Source organism: Peromyscus leucopus, chromosome 5, assembly GCF_004664715.2.
Source record: "Peromyscus leucopus breed LL Stock chromosome 5, UCI_PerLeu_2.1, whole genome shotgun sequence".
NCBI classification, from domain to species: Eukaryota; Metazoa; Chordata; class Mammalia; order Rodentia; family Cricetidae; genus Peromyscus; species Peromyscus leucopus.
The window spans coordinates 51,128,969-51,153,425 of record NC_051067.1 but is presented as its reverse complement, the minus strand read 5'-3'; the positions used below and the strand labels follow the sequence as shown (position 1 = coordinate 51,153,425).

Here is a 24,457-nt window from a genome sequence, read left to right as displayed (position 1 = left end):
ATATGGGAATTTTAGAAAAGGAAGCTGATGTGCCTTCTAGATCTTTAGTCAGTCCCTTGTCCTATGCTTATGAGTTTTTTCTTTCTCTTAGAGTCTCGATGTAATATATATTAAAAGGTGACTAAAAATGGGACTTGTACAGAGAGTCTGGGGTGGGTTTGGGGTTAGAAGGGGTTCAGAATAATAGTGAGTAAGAACAGTGAGACCATATGGCAAAAGATAAAGACTGAAGCTAGGGGAAATAGGCCTGAAGAACAGTGTGTGTGTGTGTGTGTGGGCATGTGGGTACACACACACACACACACACACACACACACACACACACACACACACGTGTGGTGGTATTGTGTTCCCCAAAAATATTGTGTACTCTAATAAATTTATCTGGGGTCAGAGAACAGACAGCCACTAGATACAAAGGCTAGAAAATGGTGGCACTCACACCTTTAATCCTAGCATTCCAGAGATAGAAATCCCTCTGGATCTCTGTGAGTTCAAGGCCACATTGGAAATAGCCAAGCATGGTGACACACACCTTTAATCCCAGAAAGTCAGCCTTTAATCCCAGGGAGTGGTGGTAGAAAGCAAAAAGATATATAAGGCGTGAGGACCAGAAACTAGAAGATTTTGGCTGGTTAAGCATTTTGGCTGGTTAAGCATTCAGGCTTTTGAGCAGTAATTCAGCTGAGACCCATTCCGGATGAGGACTCAGAGGCCTCCAGTCTGAGGAAACAAGACCAGCTGAGGATCCGGCGAGGTGAGATAGCTGTGGCTTGTTCTGTCTCTCTGATCTACCAGCATGGACCCCAATAACTCGCCTCAGGTTTGATTTTATTAATAAGAACTTTTAAGATTCATGCTACACACACGCCTGTACAAGCATTGAGTATGTGAATAAGTGAGCATGAGACAAAGATAGGAAGATACAGAGAGACACAGAGAAAGACAGAGAAAAAACAGAGACACAGGAAACTAGAGAGACAGTGACATAAAGAGACAAAAAAGAGGGAGATAAAGAGAGTCACAGAGTCAGATAAAGAGGAGAGAGACATATATGCACACATAGAAAGAGACAGATACGGAGAGTGGGTGACGGGGAGAGGGAGAGAGGAAGGGGAGAGAAAGGGAGAGGCTAGGTTCTCTCAATGTCGCCCTATGTGGCTTACTTTAGTTTCGGTTATTTTCCTCTTTTAGTTAAAGCAGATAACCCTGAAAGCTCTGAAAACCTCATTCTTAGCGGATGGAGTAGTTCTATTCCAAGGCCAGAGATAAGGAGTTGGATCTTCAGTGCACGCTGGATGCCTGCTCTTGGAGGAGCCCTTTTGAGAAATGCCCATGTAACACATGCAGTTACAAAAACTCAACGGCATTCTCCGTTAAGTTTCTCAGCTCTTCATTTCAAAAGAATCCGGTTTGTTTGTTTTTCTTCTCTAAAAATTGTCCAAGACTTGGACATACCTTTCCATAAACAGCCAAGAGAGATTAGAAGCAGCTTTTGCCCATAAGAGGCTCATCCACCATAATGAACCCAGTACCTAAAAGGAGAGTTAGAGCCTTATTACTACTATTGCTTTTTGTAAATATTGGGATCTTGGACAACAATCTGGAGATAATGATGTTTAAGTAGAATCCTAATTTACCCTTGAATTTCTGACCATGCTGAGGGCTTCTCTACTCTTATTGCTATTATGCTTTTAATAAAGGAAGAGCCCTTTGGGGAAGGCGGCAGAATGGGAATTTCCAGAAAGATTGGGATTACTGATCTACAGGGAGACTTGAACGAGAATTCACATATTTATTAGTGCCAGGCCAACTTGAGTAATAAAGTATAGTTGCAATAGCTTACCAGATATTTCTCAGGTGGAGAACATGCCTTCTGCACATCACTACACATGTGAGAAAATAGTCTCTGCTTTTTCTTGTTCTTTGCTTGAATGAGGGCCAAAAAATGAAAAGAAAATCCTTATGATGATGTGGATTTTCTTTTTCTCCCTTGCAATGCGGTTCCAGATACAATGGAGGAGGCTTGCTGGCCCTCTGTTATATTGTTGGGCCACGTCAGGTTAATTAAAGAGCGACTTTCAGTGACAGGGCTTATTACCTGGAAGGAGTCAGGTGCTCTTGAATGTCAACCAGGTGATGATGGTTTTCTTTTTCTTCACCACATGGAGAAGCTCAGTGGACATCTACTCATGATTTACATGGGCCTTAAAGACTCAACATCAAAGGGCCCGGTAGAGGGAGCCATATTTATCAACACTAAATAAACACATGGTGAAGTATGCATAAATATTCTTTATATAAACATGACACAACATTAAATAGTTCAGGTACAGACACACCACTGAGAACACATCCACTGATGTCAAAGTCGGCTGTAAACACCACCTCACACTGAATACAAAAGCAGCTTTGGCCCCAGCTCTGGGTTCACAACACGGATGGATGCCCTGCACAAGGGAAGGGTTCGCCACGGCCCTCCCATCCCCCCACCCGCTCCCCACACAGTCCCCGAAGAAGGAAAAGAAGGAAGGAACCCAACAATACAGCAGCCACAAGAACAAGAGCAGCAGACCCCTCCCCCAGAGAAAACACGATGCACTTGGGGCAATTCAAAGGATAATGCAAAATTCAGTTGTCACAATGGAAAGAAATCAATTTTGAAGCAATACTTTTTCAAGTGCAATTCTTTCTTCAGAGGATGTGTGGCTTCCTAGACACCAACCACTCCTGGGTGAAGTTATATAGTGACGACCAGAAGGTCCTGGCTCCTGCTACATAACAGGAGGTAAGCCCTACTTTCCTTCAGAAGGTGCCAAGGAGCAGGAAGTGAAATACAATACTTTCTGTCAGGCCCTGGCACAGTATTTCCTTTGCTTTTCCATGTAAATGTAGATATATTGCTGTATGTGACATTCAAAGGTGACTCTAGGATTGAGTTTCAAGCAGTTTAGATCCCAGAAATTTTGTTTTGAAACATTCAGATTTGGACGACTAAATTCAAACATGTATATAAGTTCATTCTTTTGAGCTCAGAGGGGCCCTAGTTTAGCTCTGTTGACAGAGCTAACAGCCAAGGAGACAGTGTGCACTCAGAGTCCAGTCAAGACGTGGTGCTGACTGACCCTCGAGACTGTCCCGTTTAGCACAGGTTTGCGGAGAAGGCCTGACTTCTCTGTGCTGGATATTATTCTTCATCAGGGTGATTTGTGGAAAACAGCTCCAGTGTCAAAAAACCCAAACCCAAACCCAACATTGAACAGGGCTTAATTCACTTTCATGTCATATTAGGATCCTAGAGAATTTCAGTTCCCAAAGTACTGACAGCACAGATGGTAGGAACATCCTGCCAGTTCAGTGTTCCCCATCATGTTATATACACTATGTGTGTGCGTGCTCAACTCACACATAGATAGGTATGCATGTACTCATATGCGATTTTATTTGTATGAATCTTGAACTGCACAAAACAGTACTTTGCAAGAACCAAGAATCAAATCCACAAATAGAGTTTAACAACACACCAAAAGGGGATGGAAGCTGATTGGGACAAGAGGTGTCAGCTTTGCAATGTACAAAATGACTCAGAACCACGGATTTCCAAGCCTGCCGTGCTTCACGTGGGGTCTGGATGGACACTTTGGGACCCTTGGGAAGAGCACATGATAACTAGTGCAGCGAGGCTCACCTGTGATTTCAGAGCTAATGGGAATTAAAAGACCTAGGCAAACCAATTTCAGAGGATACTTGCTTCAAGACAATATATTTTTTTTTCTCTTTAAGAAAAAAAAAACACTTAAAAGTCTATTTCGGAATATATTTCTTTATATTCAGCAGTATGTTTTTCTTTCTTTCCTGCTGAATTGGCATTTGACCAACATCAGTTTATTCAATGGATCAGTAAACAGGCAGCTTCTCTCCTGCGTGGTTGATAAAACCCCCTTTTATCACCATCAGGAATGGCCTCCCACCTGCGCCAGACTCCTGCTAGGCTTTGTGGGCTGCTGTGCGTGTGTGGTCACTGCTACGGACAAACCCTTTTTCTACAAGGCCTGCTCGGGCACTCGCTTGTGAAAAATGACTGACTGTCTTTGCTGGTACTGCTGTTTGCGTCTCTTTCTTTTGTCACACTGGCACAAGAGGAGCATCTTGAAGGTGGTTCGGAACGTTTTGTTGCACAAGGCATAGCACACAGGGTTCACGGTGCTGTTGATATAGCACAGCCAGTAGCCCAGATTCCAATAGGTTTTGGGGATGCAGCTGTCACAGAAGGTATTCACCAGGACCATGATGTTGTAGGGGGTCCATGTGATGATGAAGGCCAGCAAGATGGCACTGAGGGTCTGGGCTGCCTTCTTCTCCTTGATGAGTGACATCCTTTTCCGCTTGGTGATCTGACTTCTGGTCTTCAGAGCAAACCTCTTAGCCAGTGTGGCTTCCTTGAAGGACAGAGGTAGAGTGGCCGTGGTCTTGTCTGCCGAGGAGTTGGTGTCAGGGGTCTTGGGCATGTCCACGGCAGACTCTAACTGGATGGGAAGCTTGGAGAAGTCCTTCTGACAACTGTCGTTATCATCTATGCTCTTCTGGGCCTGAAGCTTATTGGCATTTCTCTCCACATCGACAGTGCCAAGCTCCTCATCTGGCACCTGCAGGTTGTCGGAGGAGGGCAGCTTGGTGGCATTGAGGATGGTGCTATGACCTGGAAGCTTGAGCACAATAGAGTAGATGGCTCTGGTCTCGGAGCCAATGTCCTCTTCATCGGAGGAGGCAGAGTTTTCCAGGGAGGCAGCAGCATCGTTGTTATTCCAGCTGTCACTACTACTGTGGTCTTGGTCCATCTGCTCAACACTGGGCTTCCAGCTCTTGGTGGTGAACCAGAAGTGACAGCGACCGTACTTCCTCCTGGATGAGCGTTTCATGCTTTGCTGTTGTAGTTCATAGCTGCTGCAGCTTCGAGAACTGCCTGTGGGGTGGACAAAGTTTTCTGCCTCGGCTTCTGTCCCAGAGGCCTGTAGCCCAGCCAGCTCTTTGGTACGTTTTTCAGTTTCCTTATAGATCCTCCAATATAAAATAGTCATGATGGTGACAGGCATATAGAAGGCAGCAATCGCCGTGCCGAAGGTGATGGTGGGCTCACTCAGGAACTGAATGAAGCATTCTCCTGGCGGCACAGTTCTCTTCCCTACAAAGTATTGCCAGAACAAGATGGCAGGAGCCCACAGGACAAAGGAGATGACCCACGCCAGACCAATCATCACACCAGCTCGTTTTGTTGTTCGTTTGGCTCGGTAGGTGAGTGGCCTTGTGATGGAAAAGTACCTGTCAAAGCTGATGACCAGCAGATTCATGACAGAAGCATTGCTGGCCACATAGTCAATGGAAAGCCAGAGGTCACAGGCTAAGTTCCCCAGTGCCCAGCGGTTCATAATGATGTAGGTGGTGAACAGGTTCATGGAAATGACCCCAATGATCAGATCTGCACAGGCCAGGCTTAAGAGGAAGTAGTTGTTGACTGTCTTCAGCTGTTTGTTGACTTTAAATGCCACAATGACAAGGATGTTGCCAATGATGGTCACCAACGCCAGGAAGCCTGTTAAGAATGCAATGAAGACCACTTGCCAGACGGTGTGACCCCCCAGAGGGTCGCTGGAGGTGTCGTTTGAGGAGAAATTCCCAGCTGCTTGTGAAATGTTGTAGCTGCCCAAGTGAGTGACTGTCCCCAAGGGCAGCCCTGCCTCTGAGGAACTGTGCACCCAGGAAGAGCTGATGTTGGGAAACAAAGGCAAGGTTGTACTGTTACTGTGCAAGGTCATTGTGACTCTCTGACATAGTCTGGGGAGAAAAGAGAAAAGATTAAGTTAGGAAAGATCTTTGTTCTTTTTGGGTGTTTTCTTTGGGGAACTTACATATATATTTTCATATATATATTCTTTTAAAGATTAAATTTGATCTTTGAGCATTACGTATAATTCATACTAAATACTATCAACCCCAGTTTCTCTTAATTCTTTCCCACTCCTGTCTACCTGCCCCTTCATCTCCACAAATCTTTCCTGTCTACATTTCTGTTTTGAGGGAGGGTTTCAGTCTGTAACCCAAGCAGGTCTGGAACTCATTCCTTAGCCCTCATACTCGTGTCCCTTCTGCCTCAGCCTCCAGAGCTGGAATGAGGCGTGTGCCACACTTGGTTTTGTACGGCTTACATTTAGGATATGTGTTACAAGACACAAACTTCAAAGCAGCTGTCTGTGATCAAGTGAATTCTCTAGTGTGAAGGGCAGGAGTCAAGGGCACGCCAGGATTGATTGGTTCAAGGCAGAATAATTAGCAAAGGACTCGGCCTTGGTGCTTTCCCTCACATGTGTACATACTTTTCATGGAACACTGACATCACACAAAACAGCCTGGACTCCTCTGATTTACTTAGTTCTCTCATTCTCACAGGGGAGAAAGATCAAATGCTTATATGGCAATTATCCAGCCATAGAGTTACCTTCATCCTGCTTGATAAACGGATGGGAGTTATTTGCATTTTATCTACCTGATAAAATGATGAACATTTTAGACATCTGAGACTTCAGATATAAGCAACTTGAAGGTGATACCAACTATTTAAGCCTTACTGGAATGATCCAAGCCAACCCAAAGCAAGAGAGAGAATAGTGTCTATCATTTCACATCATACTGTCTCTTTATTCTCATCCTTATTTATTTAGAAACAGGGTCTTATGTAGCTCAAACTGGTCTTAAACATGCTATGTAGCCAAGGATGCCTTTGAATTCTTACCCTTCTGTCTCTAACTCTGGAGTGTAAGTATTACAGGCATGAGTCAGCACACTTAGTATAATTGGGCCTGGGCAGCCTACCAGGGCTTTCTGCATGGTAAGAAGGCACTCTGCTAACTTAGCTACATCTTTAGCTTGTAATACCGTGTCTTTAAACATTTTTGAAATATGTAATATACTGGTTTTTAAAAATAACATTCGATAGCATGCTCATTTCTGAAATAATTTCTAAAGAGCCTAATCTTCCCAGCGTCTCGCCCTCTGCAAAGGTTCTTAGTCACAGTAGCTAAGTTTTCCTTCTTTTCTGCCAGGTTTGCATGGCAGCCCTGTTTATAGCCCATCTTTCACCAACCCCAGCCCCACTCTGTACCACACATTAACATCCATGGCAACTTGTAGGGCCCCTTGCCACTGTGGCATGGTCCAGGGCTCTGTCTCATGGGGACTGATCGTGTTATGGTATCTTGTTTTCTTATGACAGCCATGCTGATTTCATTACAAATAAACATAATACCCAGAAATCCCAAGGCTTCTTATCTGCCATCTTGTTTCTTTCTTGTTAAGGCGTGACATAGTAGATGTCTGTGATTTGTCACTCTTTCAGCTGTTCTTTTGTCCAGCCTGACACTTTCCGGCATGTTTTGAGACAGGCATTTGCCACCTGACCCTGAGCCCTCGACCACAGTAATGGACTTGATACATATACAAGCAAAGATGATCATTTTGGTGAATTCATGTGGATGCTGGAAAAAGAGAAAGTCTATCATCTTTGGGGGTGATACCCTCATCTCACCTCCATGGATTTGATTCTGCTCACCACCTGTGTATCTGTATGCAAAATCTGAGATATAAGTGAAGGCAAAGGAAAGATGGGAGGCAGGAGCAAGATGGAATGGGACCCCAAGAGACAGATACAGTCTGATATATAACTACATCAAAACTAGATATAGTTATTCCTAAGTCAACAGAACTGCCTTGACCTTGGTTATATAACCAAAAGTTCCCTTTGTTTCTTGAGCAATTGAAGGAAGGCTTTGATTACCTACAACTAATGGTTCTTGATTAATCTATTTGGTTAAAGTAGCAAGTGGATATTCTAGACTAGTTTTGATATCTAACATTTAACTTGAGGATTATAGTTAAAAAATTGTATTAGAAATTTTTGTTAAAACAAGTGGATTTGAGCAGCTCTTACCACACATGTAATAATTTGCAGTAACATATATAAATTCGTGGCAATATAGAAACCATTCACTCTCTTAATATGTTGTGAATGTCAACTATACAAAAAGGAATTGATTATATTTTTTATTATTATTCTCGTATGTGTGATATATGTGTTGTGGGTACATATGCCACAGTGCATGTGTGGAGGTCAGAGGACAATTTGGGGGAGTTGGTTCTCTCTTTCTACCATGAGGGTCCTGGGAATCTAACTCAGGCTATAAAGCTTGGAACCAAGTGCCTTTACATCCATCTCACTGGCTCTTGAAATTTGTTTTTAAAAAGTGAAAATCGATTGGAAGTAAAGAAAAATTAATTTGGTTATAGTCAGCATCAGTACATCTCATTAAAACCACGTCTGGCTGTAAGCCGCTGTGATTGGTCTATGGAATCCAGGAAGTCCCCGCCTCTGTGCTTCCATAACTGAGAGTGAAGAAATAAAAAAACAAAACAAAAAAAAAAAAAACTTTTTAAAAATCAGAGACTCATGCAGGCAACAAGAAACCCTTTCCTGTAGACAGTCATATTTTATTATGTAAATTAAAAAACAACTGGATTTGTTCAGTTGACCAATTAGGTATCAAAGAATGTAAGAAATTTAGAAATGAGGCTCATGTCAGTTATTTTCTGTTAGTTCCTTTTATTCTGCTTGTCTATAAAATACCACACTCCTAGGATCTATTCTGAAAAGTGAGACAAAATTCTCAGTTTTTAAAATTGTAAACTAATTGGAAAGTCTAAATTACTTCCTGCTCCCCAGAAGTCTAGATTAATTCTATTTCTTTAGAATTTTTTATTAAACTTGCTTCCATTTGTGTGTCTTGCTTGTGTGTATGTGCATGATCTGTGTGCTTGGCATCCATGGAGGTGAGATGAGGGTATCGGATCCCCTGGAAGTGGAGTTACAGATGGTTGTGAGTCAACACATAGACGCTGGGAATCGACCTACGTCCTGTGCTAGAGAAACAACTGCTCTTAACCACCAAGCCACCTCTCCAGCCTCTAGTTCTCCTTCCATGTTCATTATTCTCTTTCTTATCATGATCATGGGAACCTTAGCAGTCTGCAACCATGTTTTTGAAAGACCGGCTACCTAGCATTTCTTCTTTTTTAGAATACATCATTTTCAGGGCTTGTTTTGGGTCTCTGCTTTGGACATGAGTGTCTGTTTTCTGTCCTAGTTCATGACAGCACTCCACAGCTATGTCTTCATGAATGGGAAGCTCATATCAGGCCACTAGGTGGCAAAGTTGACTCAAAGAACAACCTCTGTGTTAGAAGATGCCTAGGCAGCCAGCTGTCCCTGAGCTTAGTTCAGTCATGCGGGCGGAGGAGGATATCAAACAGGGTGGACAGGGCTTTGCAATCAAACATGTCTTTAAAGGGAATCAAACTTGTGAACTTAGCCCTCGTATTCATTTCCAGCTGTGAGGAGGAGAGATGTTGCCTAATATGGTACAACGGTTCTTGTTGTGAACAAAACATTTCCGAATGCCAAAAGGGGGATAAAATTCCACTTGAAAAGGAGAAAGCTTGTTTTCAAAAAGACGATGTATCAGACTGCCTCCCTGGTTGCTGCCTTTCATAAGCTTTTATTCGACGTGACAACAAAGATGTAAGATGCTTGGAAAAGGCCTCACGTCAGTACCGCTGAGGCCTGGCATCGGCTCATGAAGTTACATAGTTTACCTTAAAAACAAACATCTAAGTTGGATGACTGTGGATATCCAGGAACACCTTTTGAGCCTAACATTTTTTTATTAGTCTTCTTACAGAAACGGAATGAAGTAAAAAGCAAACCCGAGTAGTTCTTTTTCAATATTAGTAAGACCCAGAGAGGGTTAGTGCACTGTCCCCAGCATGTTCTTGAAGGAGAGAAAATATTTAAAATCTAAGACTCACTCATTGTCTTTCTGCATTCTGAAGGTCATTCAGTGTCATTTGGTCTGGCCTCCATGCTTTTGTGGTGGAAGAGAAATCACACTTTGAGAAAACACCCCTTGTTCTTACACAACCGTGGAAATTTTTGCTTAAAGATCTCCTAGGGGGCTGAGAGGAGGCTCATGGGTAAAGTGATGGCCACACAAGCACAAGGAGCTGAGTTTGGATACCTCAGAATCCAAGTAAAAAGGGGGTGCCACAGTGCATGCCTGTAATTCTAGCTCTCCTAATGGCGAGATGGGAGGCAGACAGGAAAATCCCCGGAAGCTTACTGGCCAGCTAGCTTATTATACACAGTTGCAGAATCACAAGGAACTCTGTCTCAAGCAAGGCAGAGGGTGAGGACTGAAACCTGAGGTTGTCCTCTGACCTCCACATGTGCCCCGTGGTATGTCTGCACCTGTGCACATAAACATGAGCATGTATGCATACACATATACAACCATGTATATAAAATACATATGCACACATAAAAACAGGAGGAAAAAAAACTTCTAGTGAAAAAAAATCTCTACAGTTTGGACTGAAGATTTAGGATATGTCAACACACATACAGCAAGGTCACCTAGTGAAGGCTACTCATTTGGCCCACTATTTACGCTATTGCGACTAACACATTAGACTCCTTATGCTTCTTCAAAGGTCCATACTTATCAAACTATCTGTCTTTATAGCTGCCAGTCATGTTCCACATATCTGATTTCCATTAATACTCCCATATTTTTCCACATTCCAACTGATACATGTTTGTACACACACTAAGTTTGAAAAAACAAAACAAAACAAAACAAAACAGGAGCAGTGTGAGGAAGACAGAGGAAGTCCTGCCACAGCACCTGAGAGTCAGGAGATGTCCCCAACACCAACACCTGGCAGGTCATGGAGCCCTCTGATCTTGCTTCCTTCTTATAGAAAAATGCAGAATATAATACCTGAGGATCCGATAGAAATGATATAAAACACCCAGCATAGCGAGCCTGATCCATAGTAGTTCCTTAAAAATGGTGGGATAAATTGAATACTCTTCCCTGACTGGTTATGGAATGGCCTTGTCTAAGACTTACAAAAGCTCACTTTTTGTTGAGTCTAAAGGGATGCCTAAAAGCTCCAGGAGGCTTTTCCCCTGGGGGACATTTGGCAATGTCTGGAGCTCTGACTCCTGTAACACCCTGAAGAGAATGCGTTCCTGGCATCTAGTGGGTAGATGGTAGGGATGCTGCAGACACAGGACAAAGAGCTGTCTGGTTTCAAGCATCCATGAGGCTGCGAGGGACAAACCCTGGCACAGACAGAGACGAAAGAGGTTCAGGAAAATGTCATAATACTCTGCTTTGCCAGGAAAAAATCTGGAAAATATCCTGGTACTCATTAACGTGGCAAACTTCAATTCTCTTCAAGAATCAGCTCTGGGAGTGTGGAAGCAGCCTAGTCACACGTTTGCCTTGCAAACTTGAAGACTTGTTGTGTATTCTTCAGGACCATACAAGGAAAGCTAGGTGTGGTTACACATACTCTTCACCCTAGTTCTGGGGAGGTGGATTCCTTGAGCTTCCTGGCTGCCAGTCTTGCCTTACCTCAATGAGTTCTAGGCCAATGAGAGACCGTGTGTCAAAAAGAAGGTGGGGTTGGTGATATGGCTCAGTAAGCAAGAGCATTTGCCGTATAACCCTGATAACCTGAGTTTGACTCCTGGGAACCATGTGAAAAAGCCAGATGCAGCGGTTTACACCTGTAACCCCTGCCCCAGCCCTCCTAAGGTGAGAACTGAGGTGGAGGAGTCAGGAGAATCAACTGGAAACTATTGTATGCAAGGCAAGGGCAGAGATAACCAAAGAGACCCTGCCTTCAAAACAAGGTAGGGGGGCTGGAGACATGAGTCAGCAGTTAAGAGTACCTGCTGCTCTTTCAGGGGACCTGGGTTCAGTGTCGAGTACCAACACAGTGACTCACAGCTGACTGAGACTCCAGTTCCATAGGGTCCAGTGACTCTTCTGGACACTGGAGGTACCAGGCACATACAACCTGATACTCATGTATACACATAACATAATGAAATTTAAAAAAAAACCACAAGGTAGAAGTAAAGAACTCTTGGAAGTTATTCTCTGGTCTCCACCTGTACACTGCAGCACTTTTACACCCCACACATGCACACACAGTAAAACGAAACAAAACCCAAGGTGGATAGCTGAGGTTGTGTACACACACATGCAGAAGCCAGGACATCACACAGGCAGGCTGGCTCCTCAGTCTAGGCCTGACCTCTGCCCTAGCAAGCACTTCAGTCATGAACAAACGTAAATTTCAAACAATACGTGTTTATAAAGCAGAAAGTAGGAGCCCAGTCCTATTGCTCTGGCCCTCATTCCCAGGCCCCTGAGGTAACCACGGACAACAGTTTACTTCATAAGTAAATATTTGTTAGGGGAATGGAGTGTCCTTCCAAAATGTGGTCTTCTGCAGAATTATACGTGTGTATTTTAAGCACTTATTTCATGTCAGGCACTGTTGTACCCATATGTATTAAGTCGTTCAGTCCTTGCCTCCAAACTGTGAATTGAGTCAATTACTTAATTGTCACTTGAGAAGATGGAGGTATTGAGAAGTCTAGTGGTGGCCAGGGTCACACGGCTCCTAGGAGAAAGAATGAATAGTTGATTCAAGGGCTGGAGAGAGAGCTCAGCTGGTCATAGACTTCCCATGCAAATATAAAGAGCGGAGTTCCATGCTCAGGATCTATGTAAAACATCTGGATTTGGTAGTGTATGCTTTTAATCCCAGTCCTGGGGAGGTGGAGACAGGTGCCTTCCAGAGGCTCTCTGGCCAGTCAGTCTAGACTATCTGTCATGTTCCTTGTCAGTGAGAGACCCTGTCTCAAAAAAACAAGGTAGAGAGCTCCTGAGGAACAAGATTTGAGGTGCACGTGTGCGAGCTTATGTGAGTATGCGTGTACACACACACACACACACACACACACACACACACACACACACACTCAAGGCAAATTCACCAAAGATTTTGCTCCTAACCACTCAACAGTGTTTCGCTGCCTAACTTTCTCTTTCTCCCACTTAACAGTATGTTACAGACATTGTTCTTATTCAGTGCAAATAAGCCTTAGTGCCACACATGTTTGGAAAGGAACAAGGGACTGTCCAGGATTCAGTAGTTGGCACACCATGTCCTTGGCTCAAGTGGAATTTCCAGGGCAGCAGAGTGCATGAGAGACTGTGTTTGCTAAAAACTCTTCTAAATGAAATGTTGCAGAGCTCAGCATCAGTGAGGCCAACACAAATCTCAAAAATCCTTCCAAAAATAAAATAGCTGGTTTCCAGAACACTTGCTCCTCACTAGATCCTTACTGTGTTAGTAGGGAATAGAGGCCTAATGTATCAGATTCTCGTGTTTAAATGAACCAGAAACCAATCATTGGCTCCACATTCCACAACTGAGCAGCAGATCCAAGAGATATGGCTAGATATGAAAGGATTCAGATGAAGCAGATGATGGACCAGGAGCTCACAGCTGCATTCATTAAACACCAAGGGCATGAGCAGACTGTGATTAAAACGTAAAGCATAAATTAAATTCCTTAAAGTTGATATGTAAGCATTAAAGATGGGAGTTTCACTGTTGAAAATACTATCTGTGGAAATGAGAATAGAGAAATTTGTGAGAACCAAAATAAAATAATAATAAAATGTATATTTTGGCAGTGCCAGTGCCATTAAATATTAGAAAACAATGACCTCTTGTTTTGAATTTCCTGTATCAACTGGAAACTAGAGCTCATGCTAGTGTGAATTCTGGCCCTCTGGGACTCAGAACAAAGAGGTAAGAAAGAACGTTGAACCAGTCAAACAAACAAACAGAAAACCAAAACACAAGAGGGATAAGGCTGAAAAAAAATTAAATACCAAAAGTGTGAAATCAATATAAACAGATTCATCCAGGCTGAAGAAGAAGAAGAAGAAGAAGAAGTCCTAACTTAAGCAAACAGAAAGCAATAACTGCCGTTGAATGCTGAGGTTTGGTGCCTAGAATTATCCTCAGAAGTCTCTATCAATTTGCACACGTTCTGACTGACACGACTCACCCTCCCCCCGTGAGCTGTGCATGAGCATTCTGCCATGATAAATGTGTTTGTATAGTATATTCCTTCCCCCTCCGAGTTCCACCAGGGCCAGGCATATGGCACGTAGATCTACATGTAACAAGGGGTGCATGTGCTTCAGACCTAGACCCAGCAGTCTGCAAGCCACAGTGTGCACCTGCTCCCTGCTCAGGTAACTTCACCTTCTGAGGCCCCACCTCTCTCTCTTCTGGAATTGTATATGTAAGGCAGAGAATTAAATGGCTTAGGTGTGATGAAAACTCTGTCAAATATTGTTATAGACTATATCTTCATTGCTATTTTTTTTTATGTTTTATATGTGCACATGCGTGTGTTTGTGTGTGTTCACCCACAGGTATGCTTGTCCATGTATGTGCTTATAGAGGCTAGCATGTCAGGGACTTTCTTCCACCAGTCTCCACTTTATTTTATTTTTTAAAGAGAGTGTCTTTTACTGAAATAGCTTGCTATTTCAGCTAGACTGCCTGACCAGTAACTTCCAGTGATCCTCCAGTCTCCTTCCAGCCACAGGACAGTTTAAGGTTTACAGGAGTGGCTAGCTATGCTTGGCTTTTACATGAGAACTGGGGATCTGAACTCAGGTCCTCATGCTTGGGTAGCAAATGCTCTTAGCCACCAGTGCATCTTTCCATCCCCTATCGACTGTGTCTTGATGAAGATGGCATTCATCAGATATTGCATATAATTAACATACTGCAGCAGCAGAGTGGCCAATCTTCTATGAAGGAATTGAATTTTATTTTTTGCAATTGGTAACTTGTAGATTAAAATGATTTTAAAGCCAGGCGGTGGGGGCACACACCTTTAATCCTAGCACTTGGGAGGCAGAGGCAGTCAGGTTTCTGTGAGTTCAAGGTTAGCCTGGTCTACAGAGTGAGTTTCAGGACAGTTAAGGCTACATACAGAAAAACCCTGTGTTGAAAAACCAAAAAAAAAAAAAAAAAAAAAAGAAAGAAAGAAAGAGAGAAAGAAAGATGTTAAAGTCCTTTGATGTCAGATTCAATGTGTTAATGTGTTATAGTGCATTCGAGACTGCACTATCATGTGTCATGCTATTTATTGTATAACATCACCCAGCTATATATATATAATAATCGATATTTCCTACCATATAAAAAAAGTGTTTCCATATGCCACTCAGTATATGCCACCTAAATTCTTCAGACTAAAGCCTTATATCTCTGCAATGCAACATTTTATGTGTGAGGAAACCAAGACTCTGAGGGGCTAAGAAGCAGCTTGCTTAAGACACTTTTGGCTGGTTAAGTAGCAGTGGCTGGACTGTGAGGATCAGATTCTGAACTGTCACTAAAACTCTCTGTGAATGGGCTAAGGAGGCCCACTCCTCTCTCCATCCTTGTGGGCAGCTGATGGCAGGAGGGAAAGGCAGTTTTAGTCAGTCTGTGGCCCATAGTAGATTGCCCTATATCCAGTGGATGGCGCCCTATACCCATGCGCACATGGGCAGAACTAACTGGTCTCCATGGAATATAAAGGAGGAGGAGGAGGGAGAGGAGGAGGAGGAGGAAGAGGAGGAGGAGGAAGAGGAAGAGAAGAGACAGAGATTGGGAGGGGGATGTGGAGGGGTCTGTGAGGAGCTGGAGAGGCTACAGAGGGTCAATATGACCTAAATACATTGCATTTGTGTATAAAATTACAGAAGAATACTTAAAACTAAAAACCCAAAGCCCTTTTCCGTCCCTTTAAATCCCTTCAACCAACAGGACCATGGGTTCCCTTGTAGTCACTAACCACCTGTTCACTTTCACCTTTGTACACTGCCAGCTCTAACCCAGTGCTGATCTGGCTCTTCCTTCTGATGACTGAACCAGGCAAGGTGTCGCAAGAGAATTCAAAGCTCATGACCCTTCCTGAATCCCCTAAATTCTTATTTTAAAATTATAATTAGGAACACACGTGAATTGCACAGGCTAACCTTGTATGACTTCTGTGCATGCATAGACTGTGTACCGGTCCTGTCCATTCTTCTTTCTGTCGGTGTTTGAGTTTAAACTCCTGGAAGCAAGCATTACCCACACCCCTGCCATCATCACAGTGCTCCTGGCTCTTTGGCCAGTCTGCACTTTCCTGTTGTGGGCTTGTGTACAAGCTCAGCTCATCCCAGCTAGGAGTGGTCACTCAGGACCAACTGGGTAAAACATGAGCCCTTTGGAACACTGAACAAGTGGGTGGGCCAGCTTACAGCCAGCAGTTCACAGTGGCTATGACAAAGGCCCTGCTGCTCGGCACCACTGGCCAAGTCTGGTTGAACCAGTCTTCACAAGCCATCAGTAACATTCAGGACTGAATGGAAAGAAATCTTCTGAGCTGACTTTATCAGGAAGCAGTGTTAAGATTGTGGCTCCCTTCCCTTGATCCTGGCAAATCAACAAATCTGAGTGTGGGAAACCATTGAGATTTAGGGAAGGCAAGTAGTAAACTCCCTGGATTCTTGGTGAAGACATTGATAAATGTGTCAGAATTGATGGCAGGCTACAGAAATCTGCCCTATCCTGTATATTTTTCACTGTAACGGAGTACTGGCCTCACATTGTGTCTCCATTGCCCACCTAGAGCCTCATTTCAAGAATTCCTTTCAACTATGATAAATCTCCCTTCTTTTCTTCTCTCTCCTATGTCTCTCCTGAACCCTTGGTCATGTATCACAGGCCAGCCTCAAACTTACCATGTAGCCAAGAGTAGTTTTGAACTCCGGTTTTCCTACCTCCACCTCCTAAATACTCAGATTACAGGTATTCTCCACCATGACCAGCTAAAACACAGATTTTTCAATAAAAGGTTTTAAAATAAAATTTGTATTTCGAAATATTCCCACCAGGGGTAGATACAGACTTTGTGGAGACTGAAGCTTATGTAATTTTGCTGTATGCTTGGTTAAGAAAATGCACATGAAATTATGAATATGAAATACCATCACTCTTTTCTCTCTCAAGAGCCCTTGTGAGGGGACTTGAAGTTTCAGCTTTATTACTTAAACAGTGAATCCTCTCCCAAGTTCCAATACAAATCTAGATGATCTAGTTGTTGTTAAGAGATAGAAAGTTTAAAAAAAGTTGTGTGTATAACAAAGAAACTAGGAGTATTTGAGTTTCTGAACTAGAGGTAATGAAATTCTTTTCCAAAACATCCCAACAGATGCAAATGGAATTCTGAGTTTTCTGATTCAGTAAGGGATGTGAAATGAATTCCCATGAAGTAGGTTGCTGAAGGCTTAATTAGCTTTTAAGATGGTTTGTGAACCCACAGGTTCCAACTGTATGCCATCAAATGATCATATTCAACCAGGACAGAGGTAAAAGAAAAAAGGAGAGTGGGTTCTCTTTGCTAGCAAGTTGGCATCACTGTGGAGCCCAGGTGAAGGGGTCCAGTTGTAAACTAAGGGAACATTAATGAACTCTGTCACATAAGTAGTTGTTAAATGGGGATAAGGGGACAAATCAGGACAAGTAAGGAACGTGAATGGGGTTAGTTCTTCTAACAATGATAAAGAATAATTAAGAAGAGGTCACTGAGAAAATATCCTGTGGTAGGGGAGTGCTTCTGGAAGATTGCTGTTTGTATCTGGCACTAGGTAACCCAAGTCAACACTAGTCATGTTTCCTGGAATGTAATTAGCATGTCCAGCTCTAGCTATCTACTCTGATTCCCAAAGAAAGGATAGATTCAGCCAACCTAAAATACTTAGAGATCCAGAGGTAAATGCTGATGGAATTCTCATGTGATAATCAATCTGCAAGTAATGCATATGTGAGTGGATGGGTGGGAATTGAAAGGACTGCTTACAATTACAGAGTTTATTTAAGAAAACCTCTGGCCAGATGTTATACAATCCATGGCCACTGAAGGAAGAAAGTGCATAGATGACATTCAAACTGATTCCAGAAAATACTTAAATCAGATATGATAATGAGGCAGGAGAGCCAGTCCTGGGAAGCGGTCTCCATGGAAACATCTATTTCTTTTTTCCCTATGATTTTTTTTTAAATTAAAATACATATCCACCAGGGCTGGAGGAATCTACCTAAAAGTAATATGGCCTCTAGTATGTCTTTTATCCAATGGTGGTTACACTTTCTGCTGGAAAAACATGGCTTCAGATTTGTTTTGTGCTGAGCACAACCTTAGCCTTTTCTTCTCTGGTCGCATCAAGGTTTGGCTATCAGAGAGACTTCAGTTCAAGGCCTGGGTTCTGCTCCAGGATTGAGGAACCATTCCCATCTGCTTTGCTGTTTCAAACATATCACCACCATGTGACTTCCAGTGTCTTGAAATATTAATAACACATCATAAAAAAATGAGGAGAGCAGCTTCCATGGTTAAATGTTCTAATGGAATTTGGTTGGTCACTTAGAAACAATGATGAGAACATTTGGGTGTATCATTGAGGATGTCTTCGTTAGCAGCCTTCCTCAACAAGCTAGTGAAGAATCAGGAAGGGGTTTGTTTCTATTAGACAGATCAAATGAGGTCATTCCTAGGAAGAAAGGTTAACTCAGCTAACTTGGATTAGTTAACTTATTCAGCTGAGAGTCACTGTCTTCTCCTAGGATGGCTCCTATTAGGGAGTTGATGATTCCTTGTGGGGGCCCTTAAGAAAAAGCCAGTGCAGGTGATGAGTTTAGAGAGGATTAATGACTTCATCCTTGTCCATGGGAAGCCCTGTGAAGGTGTGCACTGTGTTTGATTAAAGCACAACATCTTGTTGCAGTGCTTTTTGTAGGAAGTCATTGTTTGGTACTAGAGTTATAAAACAAGCTTATATTGTGCTACTAAAAAAATACAGAGATATTTAGAATAAAACCGTGGAGTGACATCACTCACAAGGTAAAAGGATGATCCAAACAACCATCTCTAAGCCAACAGATTAACTCAACCACTCTACCTTGATTCAGAAGAGTGGTGCCTGGACTACCTAGTATCAATGATCATAAAGTGGTTATTTTTCAGATGTGCAACTTTGAGGGCCACAGTATAGACTTGTATTCAAAATTCTGAGGATGGAGGCAAGCCATTTGTATCTGAAGAAATCTTCCATCCATCTCACCTTTAGCAGAATCCAGATACACTCATATACTGGGCAGCTTGGAGGCAGTTTAGGGTATTAATTATTTGTTTCTTTGAAAGTTCCTGTTAGAATTTTTCTATGTTCCCTACAAGTTATCCTCAGGCATTCTTTCTAGTTGTCCCCAAAGTCCAGTTCTTACCAATCACATTCTGAGCAGGCAATCAGAATATTAGGAGATCAACAGAAATAAGAATCAGGAACAATAGCGTAGTTCAGCAAGTCATGCCATGTCCATTGGAGACTCAGCATTTGGCTTTAATTTTCTATCTACCACTTAAGGATGCTCCATGCATACTTTTTGAGAATGTGGTATCCTGAGATTTTGAGGAGTATTTTTAAATTGACATATATTATACATAATAATGGGTCTCATTATGAAATTTTCATACATGTACATGATTTATTTTTATTATATTCACTCCCATTATTCTCTTGTATCTACCACTCACTCTTGTTGATCCCTTTCTTCTTCCCAAGTAACCCCCTTCTAGTTTCATGGTGTGTGTGTGTGTGTATGTGTGTGTATATGTGTGACTCAGTGAGCTTCATTGGAGTTGTTTAAAGGAGCATGGGAACCTTACCAGTGCTTATACCACTGAAGAAAATCTCTCTCTCCCCCATCAACAGTTAAATATGTATTTATTTATTCTCTCACAATTGTGGCAGTCACACGTTCAAAATCAAAGCATTCCTAGGACCATGCTTCCTCCAAAAACCTTAGGAGGGTTTCTAGTCTGTTTGTTCTGTTTCCAGTGGCCAGACCCCACTAAATCCAATCCCAGACTCTCTAAGCACACTGCCTCCTCTCTCTCCCCTCTTTGTGTGTATCTGATGGAGACACTTGCTATTGGGTTTAGGGCCATCATGGATAATCCAGGATAATCTTGTCTCAAGCTCCTTTATTTGATTACATCTGCAGATTCTTTTTGCAATATGGTCATAGGATTAAGGGTTGGAATATCAACCCACTACAGTCAATATAACAAAAATGCAAATGTGCCGGCTTTTGGATAATAGAACTTTCGTCATAAGTGAGAGCTTGTTGATGCAGTTTATCTTTTCATATGATAAATACATTTCCTTCAGAACTGTAGGTAAGTGCCTTTTTTTTTTTCAAAATTGAAATTAAAGATGTTTTTAAAAGACATACACTTTCAATACCCTCTCCCCAACAAATTCCTAAAAGACATGAAGATTAGAGGTGGAGGATACTTACACAAACATAAAACGTAAGTGTCAGAGAAGCAGATTTAATCGGTTAACTCATTCATATGCTTAAACAAGAACTAATTTGCTGCATATAATTTGTTCAGCATAACAGCTGAACATGAACCCAGAGCTAGACTTCATGGGCTCAAACTACACATGGTAGTTCTGTGCTTTGGGGCAAGTCATTTCATCTCTGTGTGCTTTACTTTCTTCACCCTTAAGATATGGAGAAAGAAGACTAAGTGCATGTGGAATGGATAGGGTGCAAGGGAGGAAGATAGTTGTTAGGTCGCTCAGCTCACAGTGTGCAAATGGCATTCGCTTAAATATTTGTTACAACCACAATGACCTCTGTGAACTCTTGAGATGATCCAGACAAAGAAAACACTGCATTCTGTTAGATAAGAAGAGGAATTTAAAGTGCCCCCCCAAACAAGTGGACTTAACTGTGATGCTGCTAAAGAAAAAATCAGGGTGCAGAGTTGGTGCAAGTGTGGGTACATAGTGTGTGGGACTACTTCATATAATACTAGACAAAGATGACTCTGCAATGAAGTGATATTTAACTCAAGGACTAAAGGGTTAAGAAGTGGCATTAGGTCTCCCAGGGGAGTATTTGTCTGAATAAACTAGATTGCTTCATATTTTATAGGCACGAATCCAGGAGCAAAGGCATCATGCCGCAAAGTCACCGAGGGGATGCTGCCTTTTGCACATTTCAACAGAACCTAGTCTGTGGGGTGGAAACTCGCAGGGAAATATGGTTGTAAAGACTATTCCTCACATAGGAACAACTTGCAGATGTGTTTCTTAACCTACTAGACTTAAGATGATCCTTCAGGAAACTTGGAGAGAATCCCCTGACTGCTAAAAGAAGCCCTAGACCTGAGGAGTCCCCAAGAACATAAATCAAATATGGGGGTCTTTATTTCAGCCCTCCACAGCTTTATTGAGCAGCCACTTCATTATGTGCATTGGGGGCCACATAGTGCGTGCTTTCTCTCATAGGCAGGATCCAGAGTTTGGGGAAGAAATACTTGAAAGTAAAAGGAGGACTTAAGCAGTAAGAGTACTTAAGTGGAAGAGTAAGGGGAGCAGCACAAGTGGTGGTGGTGGGGTGGAGAAACAAGAGAGGGTGAAGGTAACGGAAGTTCATGGCACACGTGCGTGCCAATGTCATAGTGAAACCCATTATTTTGAACAACAAATACCTGCTAAATCAATGAGCTTAAAAATCTTGCGTGGTTTCGATCTGTGGTTGGTTGAACGTGGGAGTGCTAAGCCCAGGGATGCAGAAGACTGACCAGCCCAGTGTCTGAGGCACAGAGAATACCCTGTGTCAAATGATCAATGTGACCACCAGAAAAACTCTACATTCAAAGCCAGATAAAAATGACATGACAAATAGCAATCGCTTGCAGGCTGAAGCAGCTGCCACTCATTAGCATACGATGTGGGGCGAGTAGTTATCTGTTCCTGGTAGGCTGCAGTGTTCTCATGGGTAAAATGAGGACACAGAAGGACATGGGCTCTTCTCCAGCTGTAATTCTGCAGAACTGGGTGTCTCTGAATCCCCTAACTGCACTTGAACTGCCTGTCGTAATTTTCCAGCTCCCTGATCACCTGTGGGCATGAGGCCAGGACTTTTCAGCATCCCCCCCATGTTCACAGGTCTAGAATATTACAAATGACCCAGTTCTTAGTCCTTCTAGGAAAAACAATGTATGGGGCTGGAGAGATGGCTCAGTGGGTAAGTGTGGTCAACATGCAAGCCTGTCAGCTAATGAACTTAACAACGGAAGGACAGAACTGACTCCTGAAAACTGTCCTCTGACCTTCAAGAGTGCTTGGTAACATGGGTATACCTGAGCATGCGTGCCCATGCTGCCCACCCCCCTCCCCGCCTCTCCCCCATGCCCGGCGCACACACACTCACACACAATAAAGGTTAAAAAAGAGAAGCGGTTAGAATTCTAGTGTAAAACTTGGCCTTAAACAACTCACTCGAAATAGTTACTCAAAGGGCAAAGGAAGCAGATGGTTGCGTGTGAGTTCCAAGCTAGTGGGCTTGGAACCCTGAGGAACTTAAAGTAAATGCCGGAGATGCTGGAGATGGTTTCAGATTGGGAAACTGGTCCAAGTTTGACTGGAGAGATGTGTGAGCTGATGATGGATTATCTGATGACCCGGGTGTTCAGTGGATGAAGCCTCAATCATGTTGTCATTTTGTTCTATTTCTCTGGCCATTTCTTTCTCCTCTTACTTCTTCTCCTTAGGTTGACCAGGGGCAGGTTTAGCAGTGGCACAGTCTCTTCTGGTCCTGAGCGGGGCAAGTTTTTATTCAGCACTCACCACTGTCCTTATTGCTGAATGGCTTGGGCTCTTCCTTCTCAGGGGGCAGCCAGAATTTCCTCGTTGTTGGGTTCCTGTGAACTCAACAGGCTGTAGTGCAGACAGATAGCACCAGACAGATGTTTGAAATTGCCCATCGTCCTCAAAAATTGATAGAGTTCTAAAGATGCTCAGTTGACGCTCTAACTGGGGAGGAGGGTCTTTCCAGGATGCAGAGTTCGGAGACAGGGAGCAGCACTGAGTGTTGGGGGAAGTGTGGTGGACTGGCTTTGCCCTGGGCCCACCAGTACACCTTAAGAGGACAGGAGGGTCAGAAGGCAGGCACTGGTCTCTTCCTTCTCCTTCATTAATCCTGGCTTTTTCACCTAGAGCACTCCAGAGCTGAGCCTGCTCACTGCTGAGGACAGACCTGTGCCCTGTGTTTGGCTCAGCCAATTCACTGGGGAGCTTCATTCTTAATTTAACAATCCCTGGCTTCTTTGCCTGGGGGGTTTTCAAGTCAAATAAGCCTTACAGATTCCCAGATAGCTTAGCCAATAGAAGCAATGCAAAGGTAGTTTCTGAGATGGCACATGGCTCCAATTGGTCCAACTTGGATAGGACAACCTGTTCAGGAGACCTCATGAAGTGACTCCCCCTGGGATGTTCCAGGCAGCGCTGCCTAGGTGGGCCAGCGGTACCCACACCACCTGAGAGCATTCTGGGCACTGGATCTGCTCAATCCAAAGATCTGAGGGTGATTGCCAGGCAGAGGTGCTGCATGCAGCTCTCCTGTGCTTTTAGTACACAAGTGTTTGAGACCTTTTAGGGTGCAGGAGTCTGGTTTCATTCCCTGTGTGTTCCCTCGACAAATGCCACTCTCTCCCCCCAAACATCCCTCCTCATCTTTCATGGCTATCTGAGCCACCCCAGGAGGTGCTGCTGGTACCCTCATGTGGCAATGCTACACTGCGCTGCACTTGAACTGACTAATCTGCCAGCTTCCTGAGTTCCTGTGGCTGAAGCTGGGCCTCTGCATCCCCTTCTCCCATCCCTCATGTCTGACAAGCAGTGTGACAGAGTCAGGATCAGATATAATCAAGTTATACACATATGTGTATACCTGTATACACAAATATGAATATGTACATATATAAGACATTTTATAGGGGCTAGGGAGATAGGCCAGCTGGTAAAGTGCTTGCTCTGTAAGCATGAGGACCTGAGATCAAGTCTCAGAAACCATGCAGAAAAGCTAGGTGTGGTGGCACATGCTTAGAATCTCAGTGCTGAGGAAGTGGAGGCAGGTGTGTGGCTCCCTGGCCAGCAAGTGTAGCCTAACTAGTGAGCCTCAGACACCAATAAGAAATCCTGCATCAAAAAACAAGGTAGACAACTTCTGAGGAATGACACCTTAAGATATTCTCTGTCCTCCACAAGCACACACTTGTACACATGCTCTCCACATACATCTGTACTGGTACATGCATGAACACACACAGACATATATAAAGTATTATATATATTCTAAATACTTAATAATGCAAAGATATATGTATCTACTGAACATAAAAAGACTCATCATTTATTAGTTTTTGCTTAAAAAAAGTCTGGAAATCTTTTTTCTGCTCATGGAAGGAGGCATGAAGTAGCCAGTCCATCCCTGGGTTTGAATTTTCTGTGTGGTGTTAAGAAATTCAATTTGTGGTTCTTAGCTCCAATCTATTCATCAGTAAAATGGAGAC

The 24,457-nt window shown here is 43.1% G+C and overlaps 1 protein-coding gene across 3 annotated transcripts in view; it reads right to left on the bottom strand.

Annotated features, from left to right (window-relative positions):
* Positions 1 to 1,775: 1,775 nt before the first annotated feature.
* The window catches only part of Chrm3 (cholinergic receptor muscarinic 3), a 528,165-nt gene continuing 505,483 nt past the window's right edge, over positions 1,776 to 24,457 (bottom strand). For all 3 annotated transcript variants that reach the window (XM_028859622.2, XM_028859639.2, XM_028859631.1), the window contains one exon: positions 1,776 to 5,832. In XM_028859622.2, the coding sequence (XP_028715455.1) occupies positions 4,044 to 5,832 (1,789 nt within the window). In that variant the 3' untranslated portion in view covers positions 1,776 to 4,043. The remainder of the gene's footprint in view (positions 5,833 to 24,457) is intronic.